General features: G+C 39.9%; 1 protein-coding gene across 1 annotated transcript in view; it reads right to left on the bottom strand.

The window, feature by feature from the left end:
- Positions 1 to 13,895, bottom strand: part of LOC118797846 (radixin) — a 55,386-nt gene that overhangs the window by 31,813 nt on the left and 9,678 nt on the right. The window contains exon 2 of the mRNA XM_036557123.1: positions 2,314 to 2,397. Coding sequence (XP_036413016.1) covers positions 2,314 to 2,397 — 84 coding nt within the window. The remainder of the gene's footprint in view (positions 1 to 2,313; positions 2,398 to 13,895) is intronic.

The raw sequence follows: 13,895 nt of genomic DNA, 5'->3' as shown, positions 1-13,895 counted from the left end.
TTCTTATCTGGATAAGATTATGATCTTAAGAACTATTGTTCTGTAATAGCTTCTGTCCCAAATTCAGTCCTAACTGAAGTGGTCATGGTAACTAAACAGATAAGGTTTCCGAGTTCAGAAGTGTCTGTAATACGGCTCCTGATCAGTGTTTCAGTAACCCTGAAGACACATCATGGTGAGTCTATCAACAGAATCTACACTCACTAAACCACTCAATTATTCCATAAGCGTTGAAGAAATGTTCTAGAATAACACCTAATGGAAACGCAACGAGGAAACCGCAATGTAGCACACCTCCTTTTGTGAACATTTTAATGGATCCTAGGAAGAGATTAAACTTCAGGAGTAGCTAAAGGCTACAGAAGAGCTCATGAGGGACCAGTGTTGTGTACAATAGAGATCCTTCAGTGAAAGTGGCCTCAAAAGTCAATAGTAATAGAGCATAATACACTGCCCCGCGGTGAAGTAAATGGATTTGTTTGAGGGAACTTATTTGGGCTAGAGGCTATGCATCGTCTGATCCTGGGTTAGTTTCCTCTGTGGAAAACCTCAACCAGCACCATCATGGAACAAAATGCAAAACTGGGCTTAGATCAGCAGAAAATTTTACACTTCAACGATCTCCATTTAACCCTTGAAAAAAAAGCACAGCCAGCAAAGCATCTCAGACTATCAAATGAATATTTTAGCCATTGGCATTAATATTGCAGAAAGTATACATGTTGGCTCTGGCTGGCAACTCAGCAGGGGGCTTAGCTATCATGACCACCAGAGAGATGTAATGTTCAGATATAGCAGCACCACTTTATCATACACGATGAGACACATCAGTTCAAGCTGAAAAATCTGGAGTCTCAACTCGATACTCGCTGCCGTTACGCATTACTGTTACCAGTCCTGAACCCACAAACTATACTGAGATGACTCTGGACGAGATTTCACTTGGTCAGTGCAAACTCAGACTGAAGAAGCACAACTGAACCAGAGAGAGCAGATGTATGCAGATAAGGCCCTTAGTGCGTATATCAGCAGAGCGGCTGCTGAGCTAAAAAACTTCGCCCCCTTGGCGTAGCATGAGGTGACATCACCATTCAATGACAAAGCAGCCCAGTCTTCTTGCAATGGCTCTGTTGCTTCCTACTACAGTAAGCCACTGTTTAAAGCCCTCACACGGAGAGAGGAGACTGCTGACATGAATTTCTTCCTACCAAGGGGAAAAAATGGCTTCTGGGAACAGAACAAAACCTGGCAATTTAAACAAAAATAAGCGTTAAACGTTTCCTGGTTGTACATTTGAATAACATTGAACTTGAAGTGATCCGTTCTATCCCAGAAGAGCCTGGCCTTCCCTTGCCACCTCAATCAGATATTCCAATAATAACTCACGTAAATAGGCTTTAAAATGATAAGATTTTTCACAGAACTGTGTAAAATCAGCTGATCTTTAAAGTTATCAGACAGACATGTTCCGCATGTATGAGGTGTTGATGTAATTAAATAATAAGCAAGCAAATGTATCAGAAACAGAAAAATGGATACAGATATGCTCCTGCAAGAACTGGGAAATAAAATGAAAATCTCTAAAATTCTGGAGACGTCCTACGTGACAACTCATAGCGTTTTATGATTTAAAATCTTTTTGTGGTTTCTCAGATTTTTTTGTGGTAAACAGTTACACAGTAGCAGAAAATGAAGCATGACATTTGATTTGCTAATATTATTATTAAAAAAATGTATGATTCATACACTTTTGAGCCTTGTTTATGGAACAGAGTCAGTAGCTATTTAGAGTTAGCATTACAGAGATATTCAGACTCATTCAAAGGGCTCATTGTGGGGGGGTCACTAGGTCATCAAACTGTACAGCAGCGGTTCCCAAGCCTGGTCCTGGGTACTGCAGCTACACTGATGTGCATAACCATTTACAAAAATGTGTACAGTTACATAGAGTTATGAGTACAGTTAACCAAAACTACCTGTTCTTCACAAAAGTGAAAATGTAAGCAAAAAGCTCACTTTGCTAGCTTGCATTCTGAAAACTCATGAACTTATGAGCTACATAACTAATAAATGAACAACCACTACTCAGCGCTGCACTCTAAACGTGTTAGAGCGCGAACTTAGAAGTATTAAGGTTTTTTATTTTCATAAAAACCACGATGTCTCAATGAACCCATTTACTGCATTCTTTTATTTACATATACATTGGCTTAAATAACTACGATCGTCTCAAATAATTGCAATTAGGCGATTATGCAATACTTGCTACAGGCCTAGTGAGAAAAATGGCATTCAGGCCAGTGGGGAACTTACCTGGTCAAACAGTTGTTTGCCAGTGGTGTTTGGCTGGATGGCAAACTCCAGCTCCGCATCCATTGTCGTCACTCGTACATTGATCTGGGAGAAAAAATAAAAAAAAAATAAAAAAAAGGAAACAGCCTTTTTAGGAGACAGTTTTAAATGTGAGAGTTTGCTCTTAAACTTATGTTTTTTTTCACATTGAAATTCACATTGTGCACATGTAGGTCAGGATATCTAGAAATTCGGCATCATTTCAAAACCAGTTTGCACATGTTTGACACTTTACCAGCCAAAAACTCCACAACAAAGGGACGTACGCACCTAAACTGCTCATTAGCCTACTGGACATCTACCACTGCAAAGTTCTGAATTCAGGCTACTGATTAGTGTTGCTTTCCACATGCCGTTCTTGATGCTTCAAATGACTTTGTCCTTCGTTTCAAAAAATAATTCTCAAATTCTGGGTGGTTAATCATAGCAAATCTTGGTTAGAGATCAGAAGCGCCTGTTCATCTTTTCAACCAAGTGACAATGTTGCCAATTCCACTGATCTGCAGATTCAGACCTGTATCCCTTACCTCTGCATTCTTCAGTAAGGCTTTCATCTGGTAATTAAGTAGCTTCTGAGTTTCATCTAACAAGCATACATTTTGGGTTAAAATAATGCAGACCAGTCCTTAACCATGTCATATTAAAAGGTCACAATTGTGTTAAAAAAATAAATAAATAAAAATACAAAGCATACTGCCATACTGCAACTGCAAAATAATCAATGTTTTTCTGCTCCCTATTATGTAGCCCTACTGTGTAGCAATTAAACCTTACAAGTTGTAGTTTGTAGTGGACGGTATACTGGTTCGTTCAGAATATCGTTCAAAGTTCTTCCTCCATATACAAATCGTGCAAATCATGCTAATGTTAGTCACTTCAGCCACTGGGTGGCTGAGCTAGAGATGTGTGATTCACATTTCAAATAAAATGAGAAGATGAAAAAAAAATAAAGTGAAAAACCTCTCTCGATCACCTCCTGCTGTCTAATCTGTTGCATATGAAACAGTCCACTACAGTTTTGAGGCAGCTGACATGAAGGAACAGCTGGCCTTTTGGGGTTAGCTTTTGCCTAACGTGGACACGTGAACGTGGAGGAGCTGCCTGACTGTCAGATGCATCAGACGGTGTTACAGTCAATCAGTCATGTCCACATAAGCCGTGGACCAGCTGGTACTGAAGCGTACCAAGAGTAATATTTTATAAATTCCAGCAGGTTCTGATGATCGAAGGCATGAGCGTATAGGACGTGCAAACGAGACAAATGAGAAATGTGGTGAAGCTGAAGTCGGCTTCTTATTTGAATTTCCTGGCCCACCCTAAATGCTGCAGCAGTTACATTTAAGTGCCTATAAAGGTGACAGAATGTAACTGTGGCTCCAGTTTTAAATTTGAACAAAAAATTGCAAAATAAGAAGCAGACTTTGTCAAAATTCAGACGTGACTCAAAATTTACCTCCAAGCCAGCAAGGTGAGTGTTAGAAAGCAGTAATGACAAGTTTATCAATACATATTTTTCTATTTTGCACAATAAAAATGTCAGTTACTTTGGTTGTTAAAAATGGTTCTTATTAAAACTGAAAAAACATCCCAAAATAATGAACCACAGTGAAGCTATAAAAATAGGTTTGCTTAAGCATCTAAAATGGTTTTATTTAAAACATTCTGTTAAAAATGCAGATAGTTACCTCATTTGCATTTGAAAGAAGAAGATGTTATGTTTGAATTTGAAGTTACAGCAAACAATCTTTTTTTGGGGGGAAAAACCTTCCTTTATGCCACATTTTTGTAATTTTTTGATAGAAACAAAGGGGGAAAAAGACAGAAGCACAGACTCAAACTCTTTCATACAGAATAAAAATTGAACTTAAGTGCGCGTAATAAGTACTGAAATATGCACTTCATAACGCAATTACATTTAAATTGTGCAGCCAAATCGCAATAATAACTGGTCTTCTGAGGGTTAAAAAGGCCTGGACAATGACAAGGCCAGCTGCTCGATTCACGTGTAAAATGTCAGACTCAACTGGGTCACTCATTCTCTGGCAGCACAGTGGGTGAGTGGCTACGTGTGCCATCAGCTGAGATCAACACTGAGGCATCCAGCTTGCTTTTCCATTTGTTCAGGGGGAAAACCTAGTGTGTGTCGGTGAACGCATCACACATATGTTTGTGTCTGCAGGCAAGAGTGCAAGAAAAAGATTGTTAAAGGTCACCATGGGGTTGGAGGGGCTACAGGTGTTGAACATGTCCAATATGTAAGTGCTCATTCACTGACCGTAAGAAAAAACAAGTGACCGAGAACGTCTATGCAGTTTTGAACAGCTATGAGAGGTCGGACCGACAGCAACATCCACCTCCATCATCGAAATACCAACTGAGCGAAAACTGTTTAGAACAACGGCTGCCAAAATTTGTAGTAACAGTTTTACAAGGGGGGGCGAGTTACAACTACCTACTATAAAATGACAATGCTAATAACACACTGCATTCACTCAAGACAGTGGTCTCCAATCCTGGTCCTGGAGATCTGCCTTCCCGCAGAGCCTAGTTACTACCACAATGTGCCACACCTGCTCCAGCTAATCAACCTCTTCCCTATTCCCTGACCGGCTGGATCAAATGTATTAGAGTTAAGTAAGGGGTGGGGCAGATTACTGGATACAGGTTGGAACTAAGCTCTGCAGGAAGGGTGCTCTCCAGGAACAAGGTTGGAGACCACTGACCTAAGACAAGTAGGTAGATGATTAGGATAAACCAGGGGTGTCCGGGTGGGCCGGTATGGCTGCAGGTTTTCATTTCAACAAAGTAGAGGCACGCACGGTCAGCTGCTGAAGACTGAGACCAAGTGATTAAACAGGGGACGCAGGGGCACACCTGATTGCACTCGTTTAACACACATATACATATATTTATTTATTTTTATACACATACATACATACATACATACATACATATATACACACATATATATACATACACACACACACACACACACACACACACATATATATATATATACACATATATATATATATATATATATATATACATATATATATATATATATATATATATGCACACACACACACAAGCAATTTTAGGTAGGGTCCTTCACATTATATGAAGTTCAAGACCCCCTTTGTGGATACTAAGTGCCACAGCACCACAACCCTTCATCCTTGCCCCCGCCCCCCCGTGCCCCCCCTCGCGTTCTTACTTTCACTTCACAATCAAGGATCATGTCTTATCGGTATCTTGTCCATGTTGCCTGCTTTCTCTGCAGCCATCGCTGACCTCCACATAAAAGAGAGACATGTCCCTGATCTACGACATTACATATAGCTGAGTGTGGTGCGGCTGTTTGGTAATGTTCAATAACATTTATCATTTTAAACAATACACCCAGAACAGATTCAATATTGGCAAAATTTACTTACTATGGCTACTTACTATGTAGAGACACAACTTTTGAGATTTTTCTATGGTTCTGTGAGAAACGCTGCTCTAAGGACACATCCACTGAAACCAAAAATGGCTGTTCTATGGCAGCACACACAGAACCCTTTCAGGCACCTTTATTTTTAAGAGTATAAATTTAACCATAACCTTAACCTGTCTATCCTTTCAGCTTTAAAAAGGGAAAATGTAAAAAAGCACTTCACAAAGTCAGCACCAGTTTATTCCCCTGCTTTACCCTGTTTTTAAAAACAGACATGCACATTTTTTGTTGTTTTGCTCTCTCAGCATTCTCAAAGGGCAAGCGTTCCACTTCACTGCACAGACAGTACTCCCTTCCCAGCCTCCTTCGTTCTTTTGCTGAAGCACGGTGAACGATAGAGCTCCATCATTGGCTAAAGCCACTCCTTGTGTGCTGCTGCATGGCTTATCGAGCAGCTAATGGAGGAGGGATGACCCACAGGGCATTCTTTATCCCTCCCTGTGTGCGCCTGCGCGCACCTTACGTCACTTTTCAGTGCCAAATTACATGCTGACAGTGCGCATGCGTATTAAATAGCTACCTCTACTTATCACTCTCCCTCTCATGCGTGCAAACACACACACACACACACACACACACACACACACACACACACACACACACACACAACCACTCTCGCTCTCACATACACACACAGAGATGCAGAAGAAAGGTGATCCAGGCAGCCGCTGTGTTGGGATTGAGTTACGGCTCCTGAGCTGCTGCGCCTCGGCCTCCTGTCTCCACGTCCCGGACCTTCCTTTCTCCTCTCTCTTCCTCTTGCCACCATTAATTTCTCATGAAAGCTACAGAACCTGTGACGGGGCTACATGCCATATCCCCTCTCTTTAAAATGACCACACATACTATGTGGGTCTCACCCTTTCTCTGTCTCACTTTAGACAAAAGAGTTGGTGCTTGAGCATGATGCGCTTTAACTCTGCCGACCAACTCAAATTTATAACCACAATATTTTCCAAATTCTAGACAGTAATGCCAAATCAAGATACACCTAAAATAAAAATAAATTAATGAAAAGAAACAGCTATTAAGCACAAGTTATTAATTTTTCAAGGAAATACTTCTGAGTTGATTAGCTATAAAATAATCCACCTGCATGAGTAATGAGAAAGTCAATCAAAGTAAACTAAGGGAAAAAACAGGAGTTTAAAAACTGGAGTCAAAAGAAATTGAGAAAATGGGGCTCCTAAGAACAGCACAAGACCAGGCAAACCATCAAAACTATCACCATCAGATAAACAACACTTAAGGCTTTCATCTTTGAGAGAGAGGAGAAAATCAAGCTCCACTCTTGATTCAGATTGGGAAAAATCCACAGGTGTTTCTGTTCATCCTTCTACTGTGAGAAAACAACTCAACACTGTCTGGAAGGATGTGTAACTGTCAAGGAACCATTTCTGAGAAAAGAAAATAAACCTTTACACTTTGGAGGTATGGAAAAATATCCCTGCAAATTTCTTTGACAAACTAAAAGCAAGTCTCAGAAAGAATGGAAGCCGTCAAAAAGGAAAAGGAGTGTTGAGGGTTCTGTGTAATTTCTTGTTAAATATGACTTCTGCCCTGCACTGTTTCTATCTGTTAATGTTCATATTTAATAAATAATAAGTTTAATAATAAAACAGTTTGTTTACTTTGGTAAACCACCATCTGCCCTTTCTGCTAGTGGTTCTCCAAACCTTTACACTAATGAAGAGTGCATTCCTATTTTACAGCCATCCATCATCACTAAACCGCCTTTTCCTCTAAAGATGTGAAAACAAGCAGAGTTCTTCATTCATTTCTCAGCACAAGCAAAGAAAAGTTCTATCCATTTATGAGCTACAGCTCAAATTACCAACTATTTAATCATATTACGGAGGCTGCACGCCTCCAAATTTCCTAAATGCTTGAGAAGCAGCTGAAGACTGGAGCGGTATTTAAAATGGCTTAAACCAACGGTTCAATTAAAAACAGGCTCTGTGTGATTCACACTACAAAGAAGTGAGTATTTCAGAATTAATGGACACTTGGCTACTCTTTCTGCTGGATTACTGCTGAAATTTCTATGTTTGAATGCCAACCCACTGATATCTCACTGTGAATGCTCACTACTTCCCCAGTTTTAATTCACTCTTTTACACTTACGGTAACTTTGTAATTCATCATGCCTCATCCTGCTAAACACGGGCAAGTTAAAGCTTCAAAAACATCCACCTCCACTAATCTTTGAAAGAATGCTGCATTGTCTAAGCATGTCTTTCATTACTTGTTGCACAATAGTGAATCAACTTTCAGCATTCAGTTCAGTAAAAGGCCACGGGTGAGCTGAACTCAACTGAACTGAAATGAGAAAATAACAGTGTGATTGTTTGACCTTCCTCAGACTTAGACAAACGTAGGTGGCTGGACAGATTAGATTTAGGAACGCAGTATTATAAGTGCCTCATTGTTGCCAAATAACTGTTCCAAGTAACCTTCTAGGCAGGACAGTGTTTCTTTTGATAGCCAATTTGTTAAGCCTAGGGATGGACAATATATCAGTGTTACTGTTACCGTAATAAATAACAACACACTCCCATAAGCAAACCGCTGGTCTAGTGAATATTTACAGAATGCTGGCCAACTGCATCTTCATAGGGCTGGGCAATATATTGTCTATACCAGTGTACCGCAATATCGACTGTGATACTGCTTTTCAGCTCTATTTTAGAATTTTCTATTTTATTTTAAATATTTTAGAACTTTCTGTTTACACACACACACACACACACACACACACACACACACACACACACACACACGCACAAACGCACACACACACACACACACACACGCACAAACACACACACAAACACACACACACACACACACACACACACACACGCGCACACACACGCACACGCACACACACACGCACAAACGCACACACACACACACACACACACACACACGCACACACACACACACACGCACGCACACACACACGCACACACACACACACGCACACACACACGCACACACACACGCACAAACGCACACACACACACACACACACACACGCACGCACACACACACACACGCGCGCGCACACACGCGCACACGCACACACCATATATTATTAAAAAGCGTCTCTCACCATGTAGCTTGTTTTTAGTTTTTTAATTCTATTTTGTGCTCTTTATTCATGATGTCTAGATTTCTAAATATTTCTTTTCAACATTTACAATATTATATCTTCTGTGTGACTTTAATAACAGAAAAAGAAAACAGCCCAATCAAAACAAGCTATGTCAAGTTTACAAGACTTTTTTTTTGACATAGAGGAGCCAAGAGTTCATGAACCTGCTTATTACAAACTTATTAACTTCAACACAACCTCTTAAATGGTCAGGACCAGCCAGCAGGTCCAAAGTTTAATTACACACTTCTTTAATTCAAGAACAAAACACACCAATTTAAACTGTAGTCTATGTAGTCACTGAATAGTAAGCATTAGCTTGTAATAAACCTGGGATTTTAGAGGGTTAAATTTCACGTGATACTATATTATACAGTTACATACCTGGAACATATGACGGTAAAGAATAGTATATCACCTAGTCCAAATTTAGCAGACAGCATTTAGCAGACGCTCTTATCCAGAGCGACTTACAAAAATTGCTTTGTCTATCCAGAGAAAGTATCTTTGCTAGTTACCAATAGGTTAGAGAGAAAGTCAGTCCTGAGCTCAGATACTGCTAGAATCAGCAAGTCATTATTGACACCTAGAGAAAAAAATTAAATAAATAAAACTAGATTTAAACCAACTGTAGAGAGCTTGTAAAAACAAGCAGTGCCACTGCTTTGCTATTTTTCTTCTGCTCCTTATTTTACTAAATAAAAGCTGTTTTTAAAAGCAGTTTTTTCATGTTAAAAAAAAAAATCACTACTGTTTTGCTAATGCATCGTGTTCGTTTCAACTTGTTAGCAGCTGTCAGAAAAACTCAACAGTGTGATACCATGGTAAGTACCATGACGTCTTAAAATCTGTGTCAAAATTACATTGTCATATCGTCCACCTCTAACGAAACCCCTTTTAATTCTACCCAATATTATTTATGTACCAACAGACACAGACAAGGAAATCCATTACTGGCATCCATCGACCCATAACTTTAATTAGAGCAAACCTGATGTGCTTGCTCACCTATTTTCAATGTGTTCTTAGTCCTCAACAGCAGCTACACTGTATGCCCAACAGTATCCAGACACCTCTTCTAATTAGTGAACTCAGCTACTTTAGGTGCACCCATTACAGGCACAGGCAATCTACTGCACACAGTCTGTGTAATCTCCACAGATCGGGATCGGGGTGAACCTAAGATCACCATGCACAATACCAAGTGCCAACTAGAGAGCTATTAAGCCCCTCAGCATTGGGCTGTGGAGCAGAGGACCTGTGTTTTCTGGAGTGATGGAGCTCCGTCCAACACCTTTGGGATGACTGAGTGGACTTTGTAGTACCTGACCTCACTAATGCTCTTGTGGCTGAATGGAATCAAATCCTCACAGCAATGTTCCAACATCTAGTGTAAAGCCTTCCAGAAGAGTAGAGGCTATTACAACAGCAAAAGGAGGAACAAACGCCCTATTAATACTCTTAATTTCAAAAGAAACAAAGGAGCAGGTTTGAAACGATAACCTCAGTTTAACCATCACGGGAAGTGCGCATTGGTCTAAACACAACTGAGGCAATTTAAAGCTCATGGGACGCTTAGGAAGCCTCACGTTCGTAGTGCGATAAGGCACACTCAAGCTGAAAGTGCTGGGCGAACTGACTGAACATAAGCCTGGCGGCTGAGTGGTACTGAATGGAGTTGAATAATTGACAGCAGGAACGAGACTCTCTCTCACACTCTCTCACTTACAGTGTTTAGTGCACATATTTCAGCAGCAGTTACATAATGAGAGGTCACTGGAGTAAGCAAGACGTTTAGGTAAGTATTTAAGAGAGCAGTTAATGAACATTTTATAACTTATACTCAGCTAAAATGGCCAAAGAGCAGACTTCACTATTTATAAATCTAAGCATATTTGTCAAAACCTTGAATCCCTTTCAATGCAGAGCCCATATCATGGAAAACTGAATTTTCCTTACTTTTTTTAAATTAAAAGCGCGTCATGTAATATGTAAACACTTAATTTCAAAACGTTCCATTCACTCCTGTTCATACAGTCCATAAATGGAAACTAAGCTGCATATACACCATTGATGCATTTTGCGATGTCACGACAACCAACACATTTACATATATCTGCCTATTCAGCCAACAGCCTACTTCTGGAATGAGGCACAATACAGAACAGCCAAACAGAAGAAATTTACATATCAGTCTTTTACACACAGAAAAAAAAAGAAAAAACACAAACATGAACTTTAGGTTAAACACACACACACAACCCTGAGCAATGCATTACTCAGTAACTACTATAAAGCTATTATTTAAGAACTCAATGATGTGCAGAGGTACCCAGACGCCCTTCTAATTAGAAAAGATAAATAAATAAATAAATCAGCCTCTTTAACGTGTACCCACTGCTGACAGAGCGGTTCAACTGCACACACACAGCCTGTATATTCTCCATAACAACACAATAGCATGGGACGCTCTGGAGCAGCTGCACATAAGCCTAAGGTCAACATGCTCAATGCCAGGCGTAGACTATAGGACTATAAAGCCCCCCAGCACTGGGCTGTGGAGCAGTGGAACCATGTTCTCTTTGGGATGAGCTGGAGCTTCATTTGTGATCTACAACTGATCATCTAACATCAGTACCTGACCTCACTAATGCCATTGTGCCTGAATGCAATCGAATCCTCACAGCAGATGTTCCGACTTCTAGTGTAGCCGTTTTAGAAGAGCAGAGGCTGTAACTGCAAAATTTGCTGTAAATTTATCACAGCAAAACTGCTTGAACCAGAAGGACAAACGTACACATTAGGTGACCCGAAGTGCCTGCAACCTTGAGAACGCCTCTCCAGTAACAGCGCTACCTTCTGCTACTAAATCCTCTCTCAGCACAGACCTAACGTCCAGACAGACACACATGCAGGCAGACTGGAAAGGCCAAGAAGTGACAGCAAGCACTGGGAGAAGGGAAGGGCTTAATTGTTGTTTCCGAGTCACTAGCTATGAGTGTCAGCCCCTTTGTGTCACAAGTGGAGCTGGTGTCCAGCAATCAGCCGTGAAATGGCTGGCCTTTTGTATGGTGGGTCTTCGAGCCAAAACACACCCGACCCTCGAGCCAAGCGGGACCAGGGGCAGCAAAATGGGCGGCATACTCAGCTATTCCACTCTCTCCACTCAGAGAGAGATAGTACAAGATTTATTTTGGGGGAGGGTTTAAGACATATAGCCTTTCAGTGCTGGTTTAGTTCTGTCAACAAGATTTCAAAAGCATGGTCGGATCACAATTAACAAAAATCACTAATACTCTATGCAGCTACACATAGCTGCTTTTGTGCCCTGGTCTATTAAAAGTCCTGAACGATTAAGAGAGATTAGTGTAATGTAAGCTTGAGGGAGGATGTTTCACTTGAAGAATGACCAACAGACTCTATGAGAATCCCTAAATAGGTAAACATTCAGTTAACATGGCTAACACAGTTACTAGAGATGAACGAACGGAACTGGTTATTTGGTCAATTTATTGTTTTCCTTTGTTCCAATCTATGTTGCAATTTTATGTTGTAAATAACACCACAGGACAGTAATATCAATTTAGGCAAATGATTATCGTCTCTGGAATGACTTAACCAACCACGGTTATGACGTACCACATGTGAGCATTACAGAGCTTTACCTAAAGGCTTGAACATGATTACAATGTAATTACCAGCTAGGCTAGCTTCTAACAGTACTTAATTTAGACTGATAACTAGATTCTGCACAGATGGCATGGAATACTTAACATCCAGTCGTTCATTTGGGTGGAATCGAAAATATTGTTAAAACTTTGGCACCCTTCTTCTGGACAAGCTAGTCCATTTTAATCTTCTATAAGTTCCCCAGCATTACTGTCCAGACTGAAAATATAGTATAATCTTTGCAAAGATGTGTTCAAAGTGTGTGTAGTTTATTAGTTGATGTTCTGATTTTATAGCCTATAATTAAGTGTAACCTTTTCTATGGATCACAATGACATCAAACTCATATCAGTATTGGCAGATATTTACTAAAATATCAGCATCAGCCTGATGTCTAGTTTTGACCAACATTTCAAACGGATTCAGTTACTTAGTTTTTGTACTCTGGAAGAGGAGAACATTTAGGTGATGCTGGACTACTGCGCTAAAATGTCATTTATGACATTTCATTAATTTCACTGTATTTGCAACCCTACAGAACAACATGTTATATGTCTGCTCAACTCAGTTAGATTTGGCTCCAATTTCTAAAGTTTTATGAACGTTTATGTATCGGTATCAGCAGATATGTACATAAAAAATATCTGCATCAGCCTCACAACCCCCATATCAGTGCATCCCCAACACTTTCTAACCACATTTTTAACTAAGCATAGATCAGAATAATTGTACAAAGGGGGATGGTTAAATAAAGCTATAGCATACTGCTGTTCACCAGATGCACTTGAAAACTAAGCAAATCACTACAAGCGCAAATTTAATTTGGTTGTGAGCCCACAAAGGACGTTAAAAGTGCTGAAACAGGACCTATGGTGTTAAAACACTTATTTGTTTTTACATTTATTCTATGCTCAGAGTATTTATTACAATTTTTGCTAATGTGATAGTAGATGGGCAAGGGAGGAATTTTAATGTTTAATGAAACGGTAAATGTTACATTAAGCAGCTGATTGAGTCAATGATTTATAACAAACTTATGACTTGTAAATGGTCTTTGAACGTAAAAGTCCTTTGTAGGAAAAACCTGAGCAGTATTTTCATGATTAAAACCTGAAAAAAATGCTGCAAACACTTCACTAATAAACAGAGCGCATTGCAGCACCTTTAATAAGCAGTCTAAACTAACATGGCTTGGGTCACAGTGTCTGAACCGCCAGT

The sequence above is a fragment of the Colossoma macropomum genome, unplaced genomic scaffold (genome assembly GCF_904425465.1).
Source record: "Colossoma macropomum unplaced genomic scaffold, Colossoma_macropomum, whole genome shotgun sequence".
NCBI classification, from domain to species: Eukaryota; Metazoa; Chordata; class Actinopteri; order Characiformes; family Serrasalmidae; genus Colossoma; species Colossoma macropomum.
This window is presented reverse-complemented; position numbering and strand designations above follow the sequence as displayed.